This window comes from Acomys russatus, chromosome 15 (assembly GCF_903995435.1).
Source record: "Acomys russatus chromosome 15, mAcoRus1.1, whole genome shotgun sequence".
NCBI classification, from domain to species: domain Eukaryota; kingdom Metazoa; phylum Chordata; class Mammalia; order Rodentia; family Muridae; genus Acomys; species Acomys russatus.
In genome coordinates, this window is record NC_067151.1 from 15,754,604 (window position 1) to 15,778,019 (window position 23,416).

The following is a 23,416-nucleotide window of genomic DNA, read 5'->3' on the forward strand; positions in this document are numbered from 1 at the left end:
GCCACAGCAAGAGCGAGGTGGGGGGCGGCGGGGGCGGGGAAATCCCTGCTTCTAGGTCTGTAGATAGGTGGATCTCTGTTAGTTCCAGGACAACCAGTGAGACACAGTAAGTCTCTCCCTCTCCCTCCCTCCCCCCCTCTCTCTGCTTCTCTCCTTCCCTCCCTCCCCCCTCCTCTCAAGGTAGGAACAGGACCACTCTAGAAGGTCACCTACTGCTGCCTCGCTGTTGTCCAAGCTGCCAAATATCCTCTCTTGATGTGGGTAGACCAGGACACCAGGCAGCAGATGGAGGACACGTCTCCATCTGTAAAAATAAGCCTGCCGACATGAGATGAGATATAAGCAGGAAACGAGGTTTCAGTCCACGGGGACTGAAAATGATGCTTCATTTCTTTTTCCGTCCTCAGGTCCCACGTGAACCACCTGCAGCCTGCTACATTCTCCCAGCCTGGTTGGGCCGTCCCAAGCCGACCCGCCTGCACCACTCTTCAAGCTCCCTCTGACAAAGGCTAGCATCCTCTGCAGACTTTCTGCTGTGAAGTGCCAAGAAATTCTGACACTTAGGTCAGCCTGGAAGCTGATAGACATCCAGAGCCAAGAGCTGGGTAACTCTCTGCTTCCTGCCCCCGAAAGAAGAATTGTTACGACTTGTAGGGATGGGAGAATCTCTGTTCAGTTCCAGGACAGCCAGAGATAGATACAGAGTGAGATTCTGTCTCAATAAAAAGCAGGTAAAGGACTACGCTGCAGACGCTAATTTCGGAGATCCACTCGGGAACTTCTCCAAGATTAGCTACACAGCCCGTCCGCTCTGCAGCAGTCCCCGCCCTCTAGCCCCACCCACACTGCGGCCCCACCCTCAGCCCGCACGCCGGCGCTGGGATGACGTTAGTTTTCTGCGCCAAGAAGAAGCCGGCGTGCGAAGTTGTTTCGGTGCGGTTCTATACCTGCGTGGCCCAACGCTATGAAGGAGACGCCGCTCTCCAACTGCGAGCGCCGCTTCCTGCTCCGCGCCATTGAGGAGAAGAAGGTGCGGGGCCTGCGGTGTGGGCTCGGTGGCTTTGTGTGTAGACTCGGGTTGCCCGCGGGGTGGACTTGGGTGGCCGGTGGATTCATTGTCAGTTCGGCCTGTGGTGCAGTCGTGGTGTGGACTCGGGTGGTTCCCGGTGTGGACTCTGCCCATTCCCCAGCCTCAGGCCAGTATTTTACCCTGGCCAGTACCTTTGAGCCTCATACCGCGAGCATTCAGTGCTAGGGGGCGTTGGGGCCCAGGATCTGACAGACACAGTTGCTGCTCGTAAATATGTTAAAGGAATAAACGATGTTTGCTTACAGCGGCTGGATGGCAGACAAACCTATGATTACAGGAACATCAAGATTTCATTCGGAACGGATTATGGGTGCTGTATTGTAGAGCTGGGGAAAACAAGGTAACAGGATTCAAGTCAGATAATGCAACAGAAGGTGTGAAAATTACAACCTACTGACTCGGTCGTTTACTGAGCAGCTTTAAAGTCCAAATGATGAGAAATATGTGTCTTATTGCCAACCCTTTAGTTTTGTGGTCACGCTTAACTTTTAACCACGAGTGTGCTTTCCGCTATATGACTGTCGTTGTTTCTCATGACCTTTATAAGTCCTGTAGGCAGCTAACATTAATCGCACAGTTATCTGCATGTCTCGCATCCTAATATGAGGAGTGTGGCTATCTTGTCATCAATGAGCCAGTTTCCCTTTTATTCTCGAATGATGTAAGAAAAAAGATTTCCTTTCTGTCATTCTTTTAGGTATATCAATAGTTTTATTTCTGCATGAAATCTACTTGCATTTAAAACTTTTATATATTTATTAGTGTGTTTGTGCATGAGTGTGTGTTTGGATGCAGCTTTGTTCTCTGGCCACGGTCTACTACATTGTGTATGTAATGCCTGCCTGTTAAGTCACAGTGTGTTGTTATTTAGAACTAGTTTTTGTTTGAGACTTTGCCACTTTTTAATTGAAAAGCAAGTGTTTAGTTGACTGCTTTGTCCTTTTATTTTTACAGAGTTCTTGGTCAGGTTTCCTGTGAACTTGTTTCTCCAAAACTCAATAGGGCAACAGAAGGTATTCTGTTTTTTAACCTTGAACTTTCTCAGATGGCTGCTCCAGCTTTTGAACCTGGCAGGTATCTCGCTCTTTTTAAAGCTACTTTCAGACATAGAGGAATTTATTGGCAGTGAACTGTTGGTTTACTGCTCACAGCTGTAGTTAATGACATTAATTTGTTCTTGCTTCCATAGGCAGTCGGATCTCTTGGTGAAGCTGAATCGACTCCTGGAAAGGTGTCTGAGAAATTCAAAGTGTATAGATACTGAGTCTCTCTGTGTTGTTGCTGGTGAAAAGGTGGGGAGACATTTTAACAATGAATACTGTTGATTCATACACAATTAAAGCATGATCATGGAGAGATTGCAGAGAATCGGGGTTCAGCACCCAGCACTTATGTGGCAGCTCACAACCGTCTGTAACTCTAGTTCCACAGGACCCAGCACTGAAGGTCTGTTGGGGCCACCAGGCATGAATATGGTGCATATCTGCACGCAGGCACATGTGCATACATGTAGAATAAAAACAAACTTTTAAAGAACATAACTAGGTTTCAGCTGTTGGAATGGTTCCATTCATTCACATGCTTTCATGTTCCCAAATGGCTCACATAGCAAAGTTAACTGCTATTATTTCCAGGTTGTTTGCTTTTCTTAACATGAAGTGCGTTTTTACTGGATAAACTGGAAGATTTAACTGCATGCTTTAGTTTACTTGCCCAGTGGCCCCTGGTTATGACCCGGTAGGATTTATTTTTGTCTTAAATTCACTTTCAGGTTTGGCAGGTTCGTGTGGACCTACATTTATTAAATCATGATGGGAATATTATTGATGCTGCCAGCATTGCCGCAATTGTAGCCTTGTGTCACTTCCGCAGGCCTGACGTCTCCGTCCAGGGAGAGGAAGTGACCCTGGTAAGCTTCCAGGCTTCCGAGCGGCACTGTTCCTATGAGGAGACGGGTATCTTGGGTGGGCAGGTGGGCGGGCAGCAATGGAGGCATGGCAGATGGAGTTTAGATCTACTCTAATGTTTGCTCATAACACAAAAACTGCAAATGGTCAAAATTGCCCTCGAAATCTCAAGTTTGCTTACAGAAATGTCGGTCAGTAATAACATAACCCAGCTAGGCTTTCTGAAACAGAACTGTGACTCTTTCTTTGGATTGACTATTAGAGGAAGTGGTGAGTTTCTGTTTAGGGTCAGCATGAGAGGCCTACAGAACCTGAGAAGGCCTGAGGCTCACCGGGTTTACGCTCTTCTTCAGGCCCTTTGTTCACTAAGCAGAGTAGATGCCACAAGTTCATCAGAAACACCTGGACGGGTTGTTAACCACATGCTGCTGGGCTCTGCTTGTAGAGGAGGGTAGAGGTAGAACCTGGAGTGCCCAGGTGTCCTGACTCTGGGCCAGGGGTCACTGTGAGAGCCAGTGCTCCGTGCTGGCCTTCTCTTTTTGTCAGGCAGGCCAGTTTTCTTTCATGCACCTTACATGCTAGAGTAATGAAAGTGCTGCTTGAACCCTGAGTTGCAGAGGGAACCATCAAATGCCTAAGTTTTCTGAGTGGCCATCAATAATGCTCTTTTTGAGACACTTTGCCAGAGCAGAATTTGAAGTCTTGGAGGCAAGAACAGTGCACAGGGCTATAGGAAGAGCATAAGGAAGTTGAAAAAAGAAAAAAGAAAGAAGAAAAAGGTAGAATGTGATTAGTTTTACATGGAGGAAGACCCTTTATCCTGATAAGTTCAAGGGCCCCTACGTAGGAGGTGTCTATACCTCACTAAAAAGGTAGCTGGATAGAAACTCTGGATAGAAGGTTAGACATAAGATCGGTGTTTCATCATCATAAGAATTAAGTAGGAACATAGTTGTCAGAGTCATAAGGTAATTATAAAAGACATTTATCCACTCACTATTAAGAATTTTATATCATGGCTGGGCACAGTGGCACACACTTGTAGTCCCAGCATTTGGGAGGCAGAGACAGGCGTATCTCTGTGAGTTTGGGGCCAGCCTGGTCTACAAAGCAAGTCCAGGACAGCCAAGGTTGCACAGAGAAACTCTGCCTCAAAAAGATTAAAAAAAAAAAAAAATTTCATATCTTGGTGTTTGCTCTCAGGGTGCTTTTGTTTGGTGTTTTTCTCATGTGCTGACTGCATTTGTCCTTCCTTCTGAAACAGTACACTCCTGAGGAGCGCGATCCTGTGCCGTTGAGCATCCACCACATGCCGATCTGTGTCAGTTTTGCTTTCTTCCAGCAAGGGTAAGTGTCACCCAGTCATGGGCTGAAAATATAAGTACCCCTGAGAATTGGATTTTATTTATTTGACACAAGATCTTGTCCTCATCTCTCTATATAGCTGAGATAACCTTGAGCTTCTGATGTGCCAGCCTCCACTTCCCAAGTGCTGCGGTTACAGGCATGTGCTACTGCACCGGGTTTACATGGTGCTGGGCATAGACTTAGGACTTTGTGCATGTGTGTAAAAGTCTGCCAGCTGAGCTGCATCAGCCCCAAGCTAGGAACTTTATTGCTTTGTTCAGATGTGCAGAGACGTGTTTAACACTAGAGCACCTGCTGGTTTCTTCCTGTCTTTGTAAGGATCTTCTTAATAGAGTGACAGAATTCAGCTGTTATGGATATACTCTCATCATTTTCCTGCTCACAGCATATTTAGAAAGTAAGACTTTGCCAGACCTGGTGGTGCACACCTATAATCCCAGCCCTCGGGAGGCAGAAGTAGGCAGATCTCTGTGAGTTCGAGGCCAGCCTGGTCTACAAAGCTAGTCTAGGACAGCTAAAGCTACACAGAGAAACCCTGTCTTGAAAAAAACAAGAAACAAAAAACAAGCAAAAAAACAAAGGAAAAAAAAAAAAGACTTTAATGTGGCCTGGTAGCATCTACCCTTCCCTGAGCTAGACAGATGCCCTGAGAGTTGTATGTGGGCTCTCATTTGAGACAGTGGGTTAAGAGGTACCTGGGTTAATAAACATAGGTATTGTGAAGCATATTAGAGGGGTAGTTCCAGGAGCACTTAGCAAGGGAAATGACTCACAACCAGAAAACGTGTTCCCTTCAGCTGTCTAGCCTTTTCTACCCAACTCTCTGTTGAACTCTCCTAGTATAAAATATGGACGCAGCCGGGCATGGTGGTGCACACCTTTAATCCCAGCACTCGGGGAGGTAGAGGCAGTCAGTTCTCTGTGAGTTCGAGGCCACCGTGGACTACAAAGTGAGGCCAGGACAGCCAAAGCTGTTACAGAGAAACCCTGTCTAGAAAACAACAACAATAAAAATTGGAGGCTTATACATTCATGTAACATGCTTCTAAGTGAGGCTTGATTCTTGGAAAGAGGAGACTTGTATGCACAAGAGCTAGAGAAAAGATTTCAACTTTAGTCCTTGTAGCTGATTATCAGGAAAGTGGATAAGCCTTATCTAGTAAAATAAGATGTATATGCCATAAAAATAACTTAAATTTTTCAATAGTCAGATTAACAGGTAAAAGAAGCAGATAGCAAATGTGAAAACCAGAAATGGGGAGGCTGACACAGGAAGAGCTCAGTGGCTTTCAGGCCAGCCCAGGCTCCTTAGCAGGCTCTAAGCAAAGCTCAGAAACATGGTCGATCCTGTCTAAAAACAAAATAAAAACAAACAAGTTAAAAACTGTTTATATTCCACTTAACCATTCAGATGTAAAGTATTTTCATCTTACTATATACTACTAGTATTTTTACAATTATTCAAGGTTTTGTTTGTTTTTTCATGACAGGATTTCTCTCTGTAGCTATGGCTGTCCTGGAACTCACTCTGTAGACCAAGCTGGCCTCGAACTCACAGAGATCCTCCTGCCTCTTTCTCCTGAGTGCTGGGATTAAAGGCATGCGCCACCAGTACCTGGCTTATTCAATCAAGATTTTACATTCTTTGATTTGCACTGAGTATCTTTACACGGCAGTTGGAGTAACTCAGTAGGCATGTGTGCCTGCTAGTGAGAGGACACTGCAGAGAACGGCAGTCCCTTTCTGTGCCAGCAGCAACAGACTCGAGAACGTAGAGGGCAGGGCCTCGGTGCCACTTTAAAATGAACCAAATTCATGTTATTTAAGTCTTTATTAATAGAAGTCATTTAATCAAAGAGATGTCTAAGTATTAGGTCATATGTTATTAAAATTTCAATCTGAACTTAATGTGTCTTCATTGTAATGGCCAGAGAGGCATACATCTCATGTAACTGAAGTTATTGAGTTAAAGTGACTCAGATCCTTCAGTGTTGACTTTGAATGCTACCTTAAAAAACAAAAGCAAAAACCATTGTCCTGGAAAGAGCTTCAGACGTGTTTAGGACCGTTTAACATTTGTTTCAGAACGTATTTACTGGTGGACCCCAGTGAGCGAGAAGAGCGAGTAATGGACGGCTTGCTGGTGATCGCCATGAATAAGCATCGGGAGCTCTGTGCTGTTCAGTCCAGTGGTGGGACCATGCTGCTCAAAGAGCAGGTTAGCGCTTGGCTAGCTTCCCTCTTCACAAGTTTCATGCGGTTTCTTCTGTTTTGTAAAATTATCTTCTAACCAAAAGCCACAAGAGTGCTTAGATGACTGAGTCTAGTTAAGCTAGAATCTGGTTTCTGTCCTTTTTCCCTTGCTCTTCCCTGTAGCTGTCTGTGGAGGACTCTGCTTCTCAGCCTTCCTAATGCCGAGACCCCTTCAATAACAGATTCTCAGGTTGTGATGACCCTTAACCAAAAAATTATTTCTTTGCTACTTCATAACTGTCATTTTGCAGCTGTTATGAATTGTAATATAAATATCTGATATGCAGAATATCTGATATGCAACCCTCCCAAACAGATTGCTATCCCAGCACTCGGGAGGCAGAGGCAGGCAGATCTCTGTGAGTTCGAGGCCAGCCTGGTCTACAAAGCGAGTCCAGGACGGCCAAGGCTACACAGAAACCCTGTCTCAAACCCTCTCCCCCCAAAAGAGTCGTACTATTTTTTTTAAGCATTAATTAAGTGTAGAAATTAAGAGAAAATTAAGTTTTACTTTTGGAATTTGGATACAACCACTAGTGATGCTGAAGCCCAGTCACATATCACATCCACATGCAGGCTGTTAGAACCTAGAGTGCCCTGTCCCACTGCGGTAAGCAGAAAGTGCTAGGGAGCAGCTTTAGTTCATATTTGAATCGAACTTGATAGCCTTGGGCAAATGGCTTATCTCCAAGTCTCAGTGCCTCCATCCGTGCATCAGGGGATGGTTCTGTTGCTGGCAGATGTGTAGGCTGATTATAGGTGTCTGCCATGCAAGTGCTCAGAGGACTTATTTCCATTATTGTTACCAGCACCATCGGCACTAGGATTGTTGATTTCCTATTTCTGTTGGGTTACTGACATAGAAAGGAAGTCTGCATTCCTGAGCACACAGTACCTGTGGTCTCTAGCATTTGCTACTTTGTCTTAATTGTATCTCATAACTGGTAAAGAAATGCTTAAATTGTAATGGTAGAAAATTCACAGCGTGGTTTTGGGTTCATTAGCAAAGCTGTTTGGTTTGTTGTCTAACAGCCCACATTTACACACAGGTTTTGAGATGCAGTAAAATAGCTGGTGTGAAAGTAGCAGAGATTACAGAGTTAATACAGAGAGCATTGGAAAATGACCAGAAAGTTAGGTAAGTTTAATTTCTCAAAATTATATGCTGTTTAAATTCATGTTTTCTAAGAGTGTTCATATGACCTCATATTTGGACTTTCCTTACTTAATCTCAGTTGTGTATACTATTATTTAGTTGAAATTTTATTTTAAAAAGTCACAGAAAAATATAATATCTTAAATTAATAGAACAGACATGCTGGCTCACAGCTCTCCTTCTTTTTACCTTAAGCAACAAGTACCCAGCACTCCAGTGTTCTTTCTTGTCCTGTGGGAGGCTAGTGCCTTTGGCTGACTTGAGGATTAGACAGTGTCCTTCAAGGACCTGTGCAGCAGAGGCTCACTCAATAACTGTGATGACCTCTATGTTGGCAACTATGGCAGTGTTCTAGTTTGACTCCTGTTGCTGTGATAACACACTGACTGAAAGCAAGCTAGGGGAGGTAAGGACTTAACTTGGTTTACACTTCCGGATCATAGTCTGCCAGTGAGGAGCGGGGAGCAGCGCCTCCTCGCTAGTCCATGTAGTGTTACGTCTATTCAGGGAGTTCACTCAGCTGAGGACGTACAGCCGATCAGAGGAATGTTGACTGTTGGCTCACAAGCTCAGGCCGAGCTATATTTCCTCTATAGCCCAGGACCACCTGCCCAGGGAATGGTGCCCCTCATAGTGGGCTGAGTCCAGTTTCATAATTAACCATCAAGAGACTCCTCCATAGTTATGCCATTGTGGTCTGACCTGGGCCTCCCTTCTCAAGTGACTTTAGGCTGTGTCAAGTTAAAGTTTACAAGAGCTAGTAGCAAAGTAAGTCTATTTCTTATCTACCAAAGGCAAAATAGTAAAAATTTTCTCTTGTCTTTTCTTACTGGTCTTCTCCAAAAACAATCACTACCAAAATCCACTCACAGGAAAGAAGGTGGAAAGTTTGGCTTTGCAGAATCTATAGCAAATCAAAGGATCACAGCGTTTAAAATGGAGACAGCCCCTGTTGATACCTCCAGCGTAGAGGAGAAAGCAGAAGAAATTATTGCCGAAGCCGAACCTCCTCCAGAAGTGTATCTTTATTGGGTGGTTTTTATAGTAACAAGACGCATAACTTTTTTTTTTCTTTATTAAGGCTATAATGTGCATATTGAAATTTGTTTTAGGGAAAATCATGTAAGAGAAGCTATGACATTAAGTTGATAATGTAAGATCTAGCTTCTCTTAGTTACCTCTAAAAAACATATATTTTCCTTTTTAAAGAACCAATTTAGGGGCCAGGCATGGTGGCACACACTTTAATCCCAGCACTGGGGAGGCAGAGGCAGACAGATCACTGTGAGTTCGAGGCCAGCCTGGTCTACAAATTGAGTCCAGGACAACCAAGGCTACATAGAGAAACCCTGTGTCGACAAACAAAACAAAACAAGAACCAACTTAGGAGGGACTGGAGAGATGGCTTAGTGGTTAAGAACATTGTCTGCTCTTTCAGAGGACCAGGGTTCAATTCCCAGCACTCACATAGCAGCTCACAACTGTCTGGTCTGTAACTCAAATTCCAGTGGATCCAACTCCTTCACACAGATATTTATGTATACCAAAAACCAAATGTACATTAAAAAACAACAAAAACAGCAACAAACTTAGAGCTGGGGGATGTAGCTCACTGGTACCCTCATTTTTCTAGCTATATGGAAGGCCCTGGGTTCCATTCCAGCACTGTAAGAAAATACACACAAAACTCCAGCATTCATTTCCCTTGGAAGAACTGTACTTGAGTATTAATGACATAGCCATGCTCTTTATGCAATGTTATGTAGTCTTGAAATCATTCATTACCAGATTGCTGTAAAGTTGGTAACTGGTGATGTCCAGTTACGTTATTCAGCATACCACAGTGTAGTTTTATATTTATTCCTAATGGAAGCAGCCTTAGAGGGGAACTTGACTTTTTTTTTTTCAATAGCTCATTAAATAGCACTGGTTTGGATTTCCTTAACTTGTTAAGTGTTTCTAAACCTGTGCTGTGGACTCCTGGAACTGCCCAGATTGGAGATGGAATAGAAGACTCCTGGGGTGACCTTGAAGATTCTGAGAAGGAAGAGGAGGAGGAAGGTGGCATTGATGAGGCTGTCGTTCTTGATGATACAAAGATGGACATTGGAGAAGTTTCTGATATTGGGAGCCAAGGTAGGTAATGTTTTTTGGCTTTTAATGTGTATTACAGACACCTACAATTGAGATATCTAAAATATAGATAAAACTTGTATGTATGTGAAGTCATGTCTATCTGGAGGTTATAGATCATACATAGGAATGTTTCCTGTTTTGGAAGGCTAAATGCCTTGGTATTTAAACTAAAATTTAACTGATTGAGGCTATATTAGTACCAGCTCTAAAAGAATGATTGTTTTTGTGAAGTGGTGATAAGCAAACCATGATACATACAGTACTGCTCAGGATTTTCTGTGGTAAGAAATGTTATTTAAGTCTAAGTTAATATGAACAGCCACATTGGTATCAGTGACTAACATTTTAGGGCACAGTATTAGAACATGGGCCCTCTTGTTTTTTAAAAGCTGTAGAGATCTTTAACATTTTTACACATGTGCATATGTATGCCAGAGCATGCATGTGGAGGCTAGGAACTGAACTCTGGTTCTCTGGAGCAGTACATGCCCTTTATGTAATGTGTGCTGCAGTGTCCGGATGCCCTTGAAGGCTAGGATCAGGCACCACACCTCGAACTGGAGTATGTGTGGGCGCTGGGCCTGACCTCAGGTTACTAGAGCAGTGTGCATTATGGTAGAGAACAAGGGTAATTTTTAAATTTTTCTTTTTTTGGTTTTTTTGAGACAGAGTTTCTGTATAACAGCTCTAGCTGTCCTGGAACTCACTCTGACCAGGCTGGCCTCCAACTCAGATCCTCCTGACTGCCTCTGCCTTGCAAGTGCTAGGATTAAAGGCGTGCGCCACCACGGCCTGGTGGTTAACATCAGTTCTTTTAAGAACTAACACACATTCTGTCTGCCTTCATAGAAGGGAATTGTTACTTAGAGCCTGTTGTTGGCTTTTGTTTTTACAGGGAACAATGTTGGTTTAATTAGACCTGTTTTTACTTTTTTTTTTTTTTTTATAAATCCTAATATATAGGATCCTTTACCATTCGTTGTATCCAGTTGGTTTAACCATCAGTAATGTTATCATCTCGTGTAACTGTGCTAGTATCTTTAGTGAAGTAGAAAACTAGGATGGAGAAGGTAGAGCTTCCTAAAGCATGTGAGCAAAGAATGTTGAGACAATACATACCCAGCCAGATAATGGGCACGGGGTCAATTTGCACACTTTATTTACACACACACACACACACACACAATGTTCAAGACGAAAATGGGCAAACAAAACAGTTTTCCACATTTCTCATGGTCGGCCATGGTAGTAAAAGCTACATCATTCTGGCCTACATGAGTCTTTGGAAAAAAGAAAAAGCTTACAGAAAACAATTCTTAGAATTTTTCAGAGCTGCAAGGAGCTACTTTGGAATAGGGTAAGATTTTGAAAGAGGCAGCATAGTTTGAGCTGCATTAGGTTGGAAACGAGATCATTATACTTTTTTGATATTTTCTTAAAGGTGCCCCTATAGTGCTGTCAGACAGTGAAGAGGAAGAAATGATCATATTGGAACCAAACAAAAGTCCAAAGAAAATAAGGTAACAGATTTCTGGTTTCTTTCATATATACATTGAAGAACAGGACCTAGTTCTATAAAACGGGGCGTTGCAGAGTTCCATTGATTGGGCACAGTGAGCTGTTATATTACTTTATTCACAGAGCTCAGACCACCAGTGCAAAAGAAAAGGCACCAAGTAAAAGTCAAGTGAAAAAGAGGAAAAAGAAGAGAACTGCTAACTAAAACTAAAATGGTATATTTTTATATTTGTATGTATATATAACTACTAAATGTGTATTTATTCAGCTCTGGGTATTTTTATTTGAAAATCCATTATAAAAGCTGAACTTTTTGATAAAAAGTTGATGAATAAAATACTTCCCATAAACTACTGCAGCAGATTGAGAATGGAGATTTCTGCTGTCCTGAAACAGGTGGTCTACTTTTGCTTAGTTTATGATCAAGTCAGCAATTTGGTTCAGTTGTTTAGAATAATCAAAATCAGTGTTATTCAGTTTTCAAAAGCTTTTTCATTGGACAATAAATAGTAATTAATTATTCTTATTTTTATCATCATTCTTGTTTTTATCTCAAATTAACTTTGACTTGCAAAGATTTCCAAATCAATTTATTATTATCCTCCTGACAGTTGGCAGCACCAGTGTTAACAAACCAATTAAAATTAGCCAAATATCTAAGATAGACACATGTACAAAAGATATACAAATTAAAACCATTTAAAAAGCAATGGATACCATAATTTGTCTGTGGATATACCATCTACATTGAGAAATGATTATGAAATTAAAACAAGATAAAACTGTACAGCGTGAATTGAGTAACTTCCATTTTAAACAAATGTAGTCTTTTCACTCTCAGACATTTAGTGTCTCTGGTGGGTTGAGAAGAGATACGCCATGATACCTGTTAAGTAGAGAAAGAAAACTTTTAGTAAACATCCAAGGAACAATTCATGTACCCCGGACTGGAGCAATGCTATTTCTATTTGATTAGACTGATGAGGTAGTCACACCCCTTAACACAAAGAATGTGATTCTTACTTTGAGTGTTTGTACTTTTCCCTTATGGACTGTTGGGCATGCTGTGGTGCTTTGAGGTAGGTCTGGTGAAGGTCCATGAGACAAGGCTTCAGACTTTCCAGGGTATATCCAGTCTTCTGTGCCAATGACTCCGGCTACAGAGAAGAGACAACACTGACCAGCGAGCTCAGTTGCTTTAACATGTTTACCTCACTCCATCTTTTGATGGTTTGACTACTTCCCATGCTAGCAGCAGGTGGATGGCCCAGATTCTTGAAGCAGAGCTTTCAAATGCAAGTTTATGGCTCAGCTTTCTGCCCAAACCAAAGCAGCACCAATCCTTATGAAGGCAACTGTATATACATACCCAGCTTTGTCCTGTGACTGTATAGAGTGCTAAGTGAAAGGCAGCTCCAGCAATAAGTGACGGCAAATACTTTAGGTAGGGGTCAGCATCTATCAAACTCAATTCTCCCAAAAACTGGAATAAAAAAACACAACTTTATAATCACAAGATCTCTTAAGACTCAAATTTCAAGTCCTTGCCTCCTGAGCTGTTTTAACCATCTCTGATACTCACGTGTTTGTATCAGCCCTATGTTTTTGCTCTATTCTCATCTTACCCTAATAACTTTTAAAATAGTGCTAGGATATATTCTCTCCCTCCCTCCCTCTCCCCCCCCCCCCCCCTCTCAGGACAGGGCTTCTCTGTGTAGCCCTGGCTGTCCTGGAGTCACTTTGTAGACCAGGCTGGCCTTGAACTCACATTGATCTACCTGCCTCTGCCTTCTGAGTGCAGGGATTAAAGGCGTGCATACACTACCACACACCTGGCTTAGGATGCTCTCTTTAAACCACTAGTTAATGCTTTTCTGATAGCCATCTTTGAGTATCCTTTGGGAAATTCTCTCCTGTAAAGAGAATTTTTCTGTCCCCATGGACATCAGATACTTGAGTTCCTTAAATATAAAAGATGTACCATTTTCACACAAGCTACTTAGAATATCACTGAATTACTTGTAATACCCAATAAATACTCAATACATACACAGTGGCACTGTGAGATTATCCAGTACACGCAGGTAGTTATTTCTAATACACATTGGTTGATTCCATAAACACAAAACCCACAATGTGTACTATCTTTTGCTAGCTATAGGTTTTTCTGTGTAATGGAACATTAACTGTCCCAAAATACTTTCTCTGTTTTTGGACAAGGCTCCTCTGTATAGTGTTGGTTGCTCTGGACACAACTTGTAGACCAGGCTAGCTAGCCTTGAACTCAGACATCTGCCCCTCTGCTGGAAACACAGGCATGCATGCCTAGCAAATCTCTTAAGCAGTGTTATACAATGAAACCAGGGCTTACCCCCTATTTTTATAACCTTAAAGAAAACCCATAAAATAAGCTTACCATCGCTAGGCTTTCAACTTTGCAGTTTGCAGGCTGCTGGTGCAGAAAGTATTGTGTAAGGAACTGATTTACTGTTGGTGCAGCTAAGTCGAAAGCAAGGACTTTTAAGACGAGGTGCTCCATTCTCAGAACCTGCTTCTTGGAATAGGTATCGTCTGTAATATACACAAACTCTGCTACTTCTGGCGGGTATATTTCTTCAAATTTTCTGTAACAAAAGAAGTTGTAAGCACGTTTTTCAAAAGGTTTTGTCTTAATCTAAACCATTTAGACTACAGACTTAAGACTCACTTCCACCAGCCACGTTTCCCCTGCCAGTGGACCACCATCTCTGTTGAGGTCATTAACAGCCAATTATAAGGCCCAAATCAGTAAGGGGCTTCTGATCTGTCTCCTACATAGAGTCAAAGGAAATGATGGCAGCAATGACAGAGTAGCTGAACATTTAGATAGTCTCAGGAAAATAAATGTGTCACTTTAAAATGTCACTTTTATGTCCTGCTGCAGGGAAGATACTCCAGAAAGCACTTTATTGTAGAAGAGCCACATTTGAACTCTGGGATCTAGTCTGCTAAAATGTGGCTAGTCTATGCTCATTCAAAGAATGCAAAATCCAGATGGAGAAAGCTTTATGTCAGAGTTGCAAATCAATCCATTCCTTTCATATAAAATAGTAAGTGGGGATTGGAGAGATGGCACAATGGTTAGAGCACTGGCTGAACTGACCAGAACACCAAACTCAGTGGACCAGATGCCCTCTTCTGGCTTCAGCAGGGCACTGCACACATGCACTACAGATAAACCTGCCGGCAAATCACCCAGTAAAATACAAATGGGGGTGGGGTAGAGAGTGATGCCTTTGAACTTACGAGGCTAGCAGCATAGCAGCAGTGCCCACGAGCTGAAGCTTTCCTCGTAACACAGACATGGAGGAGAGGAAGCGATCGATGTAGTTCACGGCCAGATGCAGGGTCTCGTTCTGCAGCTTGTACTCTTCTCCCACTTCAACTAGCCAGTCCACGAGGATGGCGCGCATGCTGTTGGTGATGTCCGGCTGCTTCTTCATGTAACCCACTTTAGGTTTACATTTAATCTAAAGAAAGCTTAGTAGTGTTAACGTGTAACTCGCAAGGATGCTGTCAATACATACTGTAAACTTAGGGTTAGCATTAGAGTGACCCACTAGGAAGTCAACACTGCCCTCTATTAGTGAACAGAGCCTTACCTCCATTTCCCTGAGGTACGTGTGAATATCTTCATGATAATCGGGCACTTCATTAACACTCACTGGCTTTTCGTCTTCTAAGACGATAGACATATCCATAGCATGTGGTGAATCTGTGAATGCCGTTAAAGGGAAAGTGCTTATCTCTTCCAACTAAAAAGATCCTAATGGCAAAGTAACATAGATTATCTTACTCTGGTTTTAGTACTTACTTCTGCCCACATAGCTTTAGGATAATCTTAATCCTAAAAGAGAAATACATATACATATGTGCATGTATATCCAGAAGTTGAGGACTGAGAACTGCCCTACGGCACCATCTGCCACAAGAGATGAGTGGGCTCCTGTGAGTGGCGGTTAGCAGAGTACTTGACATCAAAGTTTGGAAATAATCATTTTTGTCTTAAGAGATTGCAGATCTCACAGGCTGACATACTTAAATCACAACAGCTTGTATTAACAAACGTGGTAAAGGTCCGAAGTCTGTTACACCATGTTCAAACACAGTAGTCTGTGAGGGACTGCACGGACTGGTGTTTGTTACAACAGGGTCTTATTCTGTAGCCTAGGCTGGCAATCCTGCCTCAGCTTCCTGAGTGCTATTTAAAGGCAGGGACATGCTCAGCTCTAGTTTTACCATTCAAATTAAGCCCCCCACACCCCATAGGGTTTCTCTATGTGCAGCCTGTAGACCAGGCTGCCCCCTCACTCGCCCTGCTGGGATTACCGGCACGTGCCACCATACCCAGCTTCAGACTATCAATGAGATAAAGAGTTTCCATTTTTTTCAGAGTACCTTGAGATTTTTTTTTTTAAAGATTTATTTATTATTTTTACAGTATTCTGCCCAATAATAAGTTATTTATCTACCCTCCCCTTCTTCCTTGTAGAACTCAGGGGCCAGGGTGATGGCTTGGTGCAGTGCTTGCTGCACAAACATTCCCAGCACCACATAGAAGCTGCAAGCTCCATCTGTAACCCTAGGGCTGGGAGAGGAGAGGGGGCGGGGGAGAAGAGTCAGGTCCCTGCAGCTTGATGGCCAGCCACTCAAGCCAAACCAGCGAACTCCAACGAGACCTTCTGTCAAGAGATGAGATGAAGATATCCCAAAGTCCAATGTACGTCTGGTGTCCATGGGCACCAGCACACGCACACCCCATCCCCTGGCACACACACAGCACAGGGTGGAGAGCGACAGATTCCAACACCTCTGGTCTCCACACAGTGAGACCCTAGCAAGGGCACAGGCGTCTACAGCAGCTACTCTGACTTGTATCTGGGCTAGTGTCTGATGAGCATTCAAATTGACTTTAAAAGGACTAGAAGATCCCATAATGCTTAAATCTGGCAACGTTAAGGAGTCATTCATAGGACTGAAATCTAGTTTCCAAGGCAAACATCTGTAAAGTCAAGACAGACTTAAAACTAAAAAAAAACAAACAAAGAAACAAAACAACCAAGCCAACTAACCAAAAACAAAACAGAAACAAACAAAAACCCCACTAACCCAATCAAATAGGGTATGGTGTCACAGGCCTATAATCAAGAATTTGGGGGGCTGGAGAGATGGCTCTTCCAGAGGACCCAGGTTCATTCCTGGCATCCACATGTCAGCTCACCACTGTCCATAACTCCAAGATCTGACATCCAGACATACACAGGCAAAATACCAATGCACATAAAAGAAAAGTAAATAATTAATAAAAAAGAATTTGGAAGCTGAGGAAGGGTGGTGTGAGCTCAAGATTAGTCTGAGCTACAGATTGTGATCCTGTCTCCAAAAAAAAAAAAAAGCAGCCGGGTGTGGCAGCCCACGCCTGTAATCCCAGCACTTGGGAGAGGTCAAGGCCACCCTGATCTATGGAGTGAGTTCCAGGGCAGCCAAGGCTACACAGAGGAAACCCTGGGGTTGTGTGAAAAGTAAAGGGAACAGGTAAAATAAAAAGCAAAAACCTTACCAAAACTACCATCCATTGGATAATCGAGAGGTACCAGTGGTTTTCTCGCTCCTGGTAAAGAGACAGCTGTATTAAAAGCCAGGGCATCTTCGCACTGTGTTGCTTTATGCTCAGCTGGCGGCTTCTTAGTCTCATCGGCTTCATCATCCACGTGAATGGTGAAGGCTGGCTGTTTACTGTTTGCTTTCCACGAAGGAACCGCAGCGACATGATCATCGTTTATAGAAAGGTCCTTAAGAGGCGCAACCTAAAGAGGAAATTTTAAAATAGAATTTTGCTTCTTGCCCTGTGGGTCTCAGCTTTTATTTATAAATATTCTATTCGGAAAAACAAAGTTCCCGAGGCAAAGCCTAGCCAGACAGATAAACTTGAGTAATCCAAGTAAACCAACCAACTTGTCACAGACATTTCTACAAAGCCTATAAATAAAACTGTTTGGAATTACAGACTAATCAAGTCTAAAGTTTAGGGGAAAGAATTGATTGACAACTTTAACCCCAGGGTGGGGCAAAAACAAACCAAAACAAATAAAGCCAAGTCTGGCTAAAATGGCGGAATTTACCAAGCTGAAAACTGCTTTATACCCTTCCCTGAAGCAGAGGTAATCGGTGAAGCAGATGGTGAGGGGGAAGGGATGTGGATCCTACGGCAGTGCCTGGCTTGAAAAGTGGAGGGAAAGGCACACAGCTGGGCCAAGCGGGCACGCGGGTGACACCGCTGGGCATGACCCCGGGCATTTTTAGGGACGAGGCCGCCAGTGGTGCTGGAGGGGCAGCATACTCGCGTCGGAAGGGCTGGTGGATCTATTTGGTACTAGAGACCCCGGAACCACGCAGACTGCAGCCGGACTCCCCTTGAAAGGGTAGCGTGCTTCCCGGCCCTCTCGGTGGCTAAACCCGGCCCGCTCCCGCCCTGCCCTTCCCACCGACCCTCGCGCTCTTTTACCCGCCGAGTCTTGAGTCTCTGCTGCGGCGCGGATCCCCGCGCGTTCCCGGCCTTCATCGCTGCCTGCGCCCGCGGCTGCTGGGCTGGCGCCACCTTCTCCGGGTTGACATTCTCCTGGTCTTCCTGCTGCAGCGAGAGCAGGGCCGAGCCGGCCTCCCGACCGGACTGTCTCGAGCTGCCCGGCATCGCGGCTGCGGTCCGGATCCGGCGGCGGCAGAGCGTGCACTGCGCCCGCAGCTCCCGGGCTGCGCGGGACCCAGGCGGCCGACGCGCGGAGCAGGCGCAGCGGGCGGGAGCAGCGCAGAGCCCAGGTGCTGCTCGCAGCGCGCCGGCCCCGGGCTGTTCAAGCAGTTCAAGTAGCCCGCGACTATTGAAATGGACCAATGAGGGCGCCCGGGGGCCGTGACGTCACCAGGAGCGCCGGTCGCCGCGAGCGAAGGCCCGACGGGAACCTGGCAGGGCGGGCCCCTGAGGTCGCGCCTGCGCAGGGTAAGGGCGGGTGGGCGGCAGCCGCCGGCGACTTTCCGGGGCTCTGCACGCCGTAACCCCGCGGCGCGGAGGAACCCGCCAGAGCAGCTGGGCGGAGCGGACAAGCCCTCAGGGTCCCCAAATGTCAGCGCCCCCGTGGGATCCCGGGACTGACAACTTCCCCAGTCGTGGGGTGGCGCTTAGGGAGAAGGTCGTGTTGTCCCAGCTGACTAGCTGCTCACTTCTGAGGCACCCTACCAGAACACTCCTTTCTTTCTCAGTCTCTCTGGTGCCGCCTGTACCTTGTTTACTATTGCGTCACCTCTTCGGCATGTATTTTTTGTTTATTTTTGAAGCAGCGTTTCATAAATGCCGATTGTCCTGCAACTCACAGACATCCGCCCGCCTCCCCCTCACGAGTTCTGGGATTAAAGGTGCCTGGCATTCCAGTAAGATTTTAGCCCCCTCTAATAAAGACGTGATCAATTTAAAACGCCAACTTGAGCTATTGTTGACATATTTGAAGTGGTGTATTACAAGAAATTCAAATGTCCATTAATTTTGCTTATCCTTGGTTGTGACATCTAACAAGTAGTACACTAAGTCCCACTGACCCAAACAGATGACACATTTGGAAATGAAGTGCATGGTGATGCATACGTTTAACCCAGAGCTCCAGATCTCTGTGTTCAAGGCCGCCTACAGCTACATAGCTAGTTCCAAGCTAGCTACATACTGAGATGCTGTCTCAAAAAAATAAACAAAAAGTGTTTATATAAGAAAAACAGCCAGCCGGGCGGTGGTGTCCACGCCTTTAATTCCAGCAACTCCGGAGGCAGAGCCAGGTGGATTTCTGTGAATTTGACGCCACCCTGGTCTAGAGAGCTAACCCACGACAGCCAAGGCTTGCACAAAGAAATTCTGTCTTGGAAAACCAAAACCAAAGACAGATAGACAGACAGACAGAGGCCCGGATGTCCCAAGAAAATATCAGGGGAAAAAAAAAACTTACTACAATAAGGACCCAAATGTTTACATTTAATATTTAAGAATTGCACATAAAATACAACATGTAATTATTTTCTAAAAAATTCATTACCTTTTGACAACAAAAGATAGCTTATTTTCTATTATTTTTATAGTATTTTAAAACTGTCAATACAATATTACACTGAAATGAATGACTAAAACTTCTGTTGCTTCAAAGTCTTCTTTTCCCCCAGCATACATAATTAAAAGGACTAGTACAGGAAAACTGTAGAAGCCATCACTCTTCTGGTTACATATAGGACATCTGTTTGAGGTCCCTCCGGTCTGACCAAGCTCTTCTTGCTTCTTTGGCCAATCTACAACACTAAACCAAGTATTTCACAGTTTGCAGGAGGATCATGTCACCAAGTAAGTGAGGCTGGGTGCCAGTCCATTCCAAATCCTAGGGAAAAAATTGGTTATTTCTACCTTATGATAAGGTGGTGGAACAGGGTACAGATGCAAGCTAGCCCTAGCCTCATAAAATGCCAGCATGGTGTGTTGATCATACCAGCTTCACATAAGTAGCTGATGAGTTTGCAGAACGGTCAGGAGAGCAAGTAATGTACATATAAAGTTTAAATATATTATGATGCAGGAAGTCTGTACACTTTCATATATCTTATGAAAACTGCATATATTTTATGTTCCAATTCTCAACTTAGAAATTAAAATAATACTTGCAGAAAGTCATTAATGGCTCTTATAATCACTCTGCATATGTTGGTCTGTTTGAAGTTTTGAGACAGGGTCTTCTGCTGTAGCCCAGGCTGGCTGGGCCTTACTATGTTGCACGGGCTGTCCTTGATCTCACAGTCACCCTCCCTCCTCAGCTTTCTAAGTGCCAAGAATTCAGGCATTAGCCATCACACCCAGCTCCACTTGTATTTTAAAAATAATTTGTCTTCATTGTTGAAGAATTCCAATAAGTAGGAGTGTCACAGTTATTATATCACAGATATTTTATGTATTAAGAATGTGATTCTTAGGGTGGCACGTGCCTTTAAATCCCACCATTTAGAAGGCAGAGGCAGCTGGATCTCTGTGAGTTTGAGGCCAGCCTGGTCTACAAAGTAAATTCCAGGACAACCACAGCTACACAGAGAAACCCTGCCTCAAAAACCAAACAAATTCTTTGTTGGACATGATGGTGCACGCCTTTAATCCTAGCACTCTGGGAGGCAGAGGCAGGTGGATCACTGTGAGTTCAGGCCAGCCTGGTCTACAAAGTGAGTCCAGGACAGTCAGGGCTACACAGAGAAACCCTGTCTCAAAAAACCAAAGAGAAAAAAAAAAGAATATTAACCCAATGGTTAATATTCTTTACGATTCTTCTTTACCTTGTTGTTAAGCAGACTGCTCTGCTGGTCCTACCTTGTTTATCTTTCATGCTGCGTCAAAGAAAGCGATCAATGCATTCTCGTCGTAGCTGTCAAGAATCTCCAGTAGAGCAGGTACTTTGGTTTTTACATTAGTGCCTTTGAATTTAAATTTATCTATGAAAAGATCAGTAATCATACCTATAAAGAAAAATGTTATTTCCTGTCACTGATTAGTTCTTTTAGCAATGCAGTTAATATTCTTTCACCACCTGAAATTCCATTACTCAACATATATAAGTGTAGAAAATGCTAGTGCTTTTAAAAAGGAGTGTGAGGGCTGGAGAGATGTTCAGTGGCTAAGAGCATTGGCAGCCGCACGGCAGCTCACAACTGTCTGTAACTCCTGTTCCAGGGGATCGGACCCCCTCACACATGCAGACAAAACACCAATGTACAAAGTATAAAAATAGGTGAAAAAAGTAATGTGTATATGGGGAGGGTTTGCACCAGCTTTCAAGACATGAATATTTACTAACTGTCCTAACCACTGCTTATAACTGCTGATCCAGAGGCGTCACTGCCAGCCGGAAGTTCAACAGAACTAAAACGCTCCACCCATGGGTTTACTGGGTGCATAGGTCTGGAGAAAATTACCTCACTGTTGAGTTTTCCAGATATGAAACAGGGATAATTGTCAATTGTTTATACAGGACCCTCAAGGTAAGTATATTTTAGGAAGAGAGAGAGAGACACAGAGAGAGAGACAGAGAGAGAGACACACACACACACACACACACACACAGAGAGAGAGAGAGAGAGAGAGAGAGAGAGAGAGAGACACACACACACACACACACACACACACAGAGAGAGAGAGAGGAGAGAGAAAAGAGAGAGGACACACACACACACACACACCCACAGAGAGCGAGAGAGATGGGAGAGAGGAGAGGACAACCACACACCACACACACACACAGCCAGAGAGGGAGAGAGAGAGAGAGAGAGAGAGAGAGAGACACACACACACACACACACACAGAGAGAGAGAGAGAGAGAGAGAGACACACACACACACACACACAGAGAGAGAGAGAGAGAGAGAGAGAGAGAGAGAGAGAGACACACACACACACACACACACACACACACAGAGAGAGAGAGAGAGAGAGAGAGAGAGAGAGAGAGAGAGAGAGAGAGAGAGAGAGAGAGAGATATCATGGGTGGTATTGACGCAATGGGACCAAGTGGCAATATCTGATAACAAAATCATAATGCTTTACGATAAAATAATACAAGTGAATATTTGCACTAAGTGGAATATAAAATGATTAGAAATAACCTCATGTCAGTTTAAATCAGGTTTTATCATGAAGTCAATTAGATTAAGACAGACTGTGCTGGTAAATGATTTACAAAAGTAAAACTTTGGTTTTCAAAGCTGCTTTCTGGTTTGGGGATCACAGATAAGAGATGGTGGACCCGCAACACCATCACTTAAGAGTAGTGTATTATATAATTCCTGATTGTGTCATGGTTCTTCTTGCCATAGGTAATCTACTGTATATATGTGTAATAATATAAATGTATATGTACAAAAATACAATAATTATTAAAAAAGAGTACTGTAAAAAAGTCCTGTGCTTGCCATCTAGTGACCACTCAGAATATCAGTGTTATTCACTTGTGAGAAGTCTTGGGTGGATGAGCGTCTGTCGGCAGGCTAACGGGTCAGTACAGACTGATGATGGTGCACAGGGCAGAAGGCATGTGTTTCCGGGAGAGACGGTCCTAATGAAGGCTTTGCCACTAACTAGGTGTGAAAGCAAACTTTTGAGAGCTGTTACAACAGTTAAACATCGCATGAAAGATGCTGTGGTGTGCTCACACAATAGCTCACAGAGAGACTGACGACAAACCTCTTCCCTAATCTGTTCCTCCCTCATCCCTCCATCTCTGCCTTCACTTCCCTTGATCCTTTTTTTCTTTCATACAAACTGTAACATACCCAACCTCTTACCACCAAAGAAAAACAAGTTTTAAACTGTAAACTTAAGCATCACATAAATATCCCTATTAAATTTTGCTTAAATAGATTAAATGCTGAATTTTTACAAGAGCAACAGAACGTGAAAATTGTCTGTGCTTTTGCACAGTGCGGACGCCTGAGTCGGGCGGGCTGGGCTGCTTCTTCACTCTGCACACGTGTTCACAGGGAAATTCCACTTTCACACTGACTTGCATCGTAAAAGTAAAACAGGTTAAGATGTAAGGCTTCATTGGCAAAATACGGAAATATTTTGTACAGTAAACAGGTTGCCATGGGCTCATGACTGCTGTGACCTCTGCCTAGTTCTTTTTACAACTCTTTGGCAAAAAACAAAACAAAACAAAACAACAATAATCGCAAAGCCAGACGACAACAAACTGCTAAAAAGAAGTGCAGCAGGCTATGCTGGAAAGGCCCACTCACCATAGAGCCTCTCAAGGTGTGCAGGCTGCTTTTTGTGTTCCTCTCGTAGGTGGTCTGCCTCTTCCAGAATACAGCGGTACTCTGGAATCAGAAAGTTTGTATTTCCCTCATGAACCTGCAATTCCTATTTACAATTAAAAAAAAAAAGAAAA

At 43.7% G+C, this 23,416-nt stretch overlaps 3 protein-coding genes across 3 annotated transcripts in view; 1 reads left to right on the plus strand and 2 right to left on the minus strand.

Annotated features, from left to right (window-relative positions):
• Positions 1-893: 893 nt before the first annotated feature.
• Positions 894-11,747, plus strand: Exosc9 (exosome component 9). The gene is made up of 12 exons (XM_051157068.1): positions 894-1,030; positions 1,336-1,430; positions 2,045-2,164; positions 2,280-2,382; positions 2,862-2,999; positions 4,262-4,344; positions 6,451-6,583; positions 7,668-7,756; positions 8,647-8,793; positions 9,729-9,910; positions 11,352-11,430; positions 11,552-11,747. Exons 1-12 carry the CDS (start codon positions 965-967, stop codon positions 11,631-11,633), a joined length of 1,317 nt encoding a protein of 438 aa, XP_051013025.1. The 5' UTR covers positions 894-964; the 3' UTR covers positions 11,634-11,747.
• Positions 11,748-12,250: 503 nt separating this feature from the next.
• Ccna2 (cyclin A2) lies at positions 12,251-18,231 on the minus strand. The gene is made up of 8 exons (XM_051157070.1): positions 17,973-18,231; positions 17,028-17,274; positions 15,070-15,182; positions 14,714-14,937; positions 13,845-14,052; positions 12,798-12,911; positions 12,452-12,585; positions 12,251-12,314 (listed from the first exon to the last, which is right to left on the minus strand). Exons 1-8 carry the CDS (start codon positions 18,156-18,158, stop codon positions 12,266-12,268), a joined length of 1,275 nt encoding a protein of 424 aa, XP_051013027.1. The 5' UTR covers positions 18,159-18,231; the 3' UTR covers positions 12,251-12,265.
• A 2,566-nt stretch (positions 18,232-20,797) lies between these two features.
• Positions 20,798-23,416, minus strand: part of Bbs7 (Bardet-Biedl syndrome 7) — a 30,995-nt gene continuing 28,376 nt past the window's right edge. The window contains exons 16-17 of the mRNA XM_051157755.1: positions 23,265-23,388; positions 20,798-20,989 (exon numbers count right to left, since the gene is read on the minus strand). Of these exons, the coding sequence (XP_051013712.1) occupies positions 20,856-20,989; positions 23,265-23,388 (258 nt within the window). The 3' untranslated portion in view covers positions 20,798-20,855. The remainder of the gene's footprint in view (positions 20,990-23,264; positions 23,389-23,416) is intronic.

Bases quoted from the DNA above. Each gene is read 5' to 3' on its own strand.
- Exosc9 (XM_051157068.1), top strand. From the start codon at position 965: ATGAAGGAGACGCCGCTCTCCAACTGCGAGCGCCGCTTCCTGCTCCGC. The intron at 1,031-1,335 runs GTGCGGGGCCTG...GTTTGCTTACAG, and splicing joins GCGCCATTGAGGAGAAGAAG to CGGCTGGATGGCAGACAAAC. The intron at 3,000-4,261 runs GTAAGCTTCCAG...CTTCTGAAACAG, and splicing joins AGGGAGAGGAAGTGACCCTG to TACACTCCTGAGGAGCGCGA.
- Ccna2 (XM_051157070.1), bottom strand. From the start codon at position 18,158: ATGCCGGGCAGCTCGAGACAGTCCGGTCGGGAGGCCGGCTCGGCCCTG. The intron at 12,586-12,797 runs GTATGTATATAC...TCTTCTCTGTAG, and splicing joins CAGTCACAGGACAAAGCTGG to CCGGAGTCATTGGCACAGAA. The intron at 12,315-12,451 runs GTAAGAATCACA...TCTACTTAACAG, and splicing joins GAAAAGTACAAACACTCAAA to GTATCATGGCGTATCTCTTC.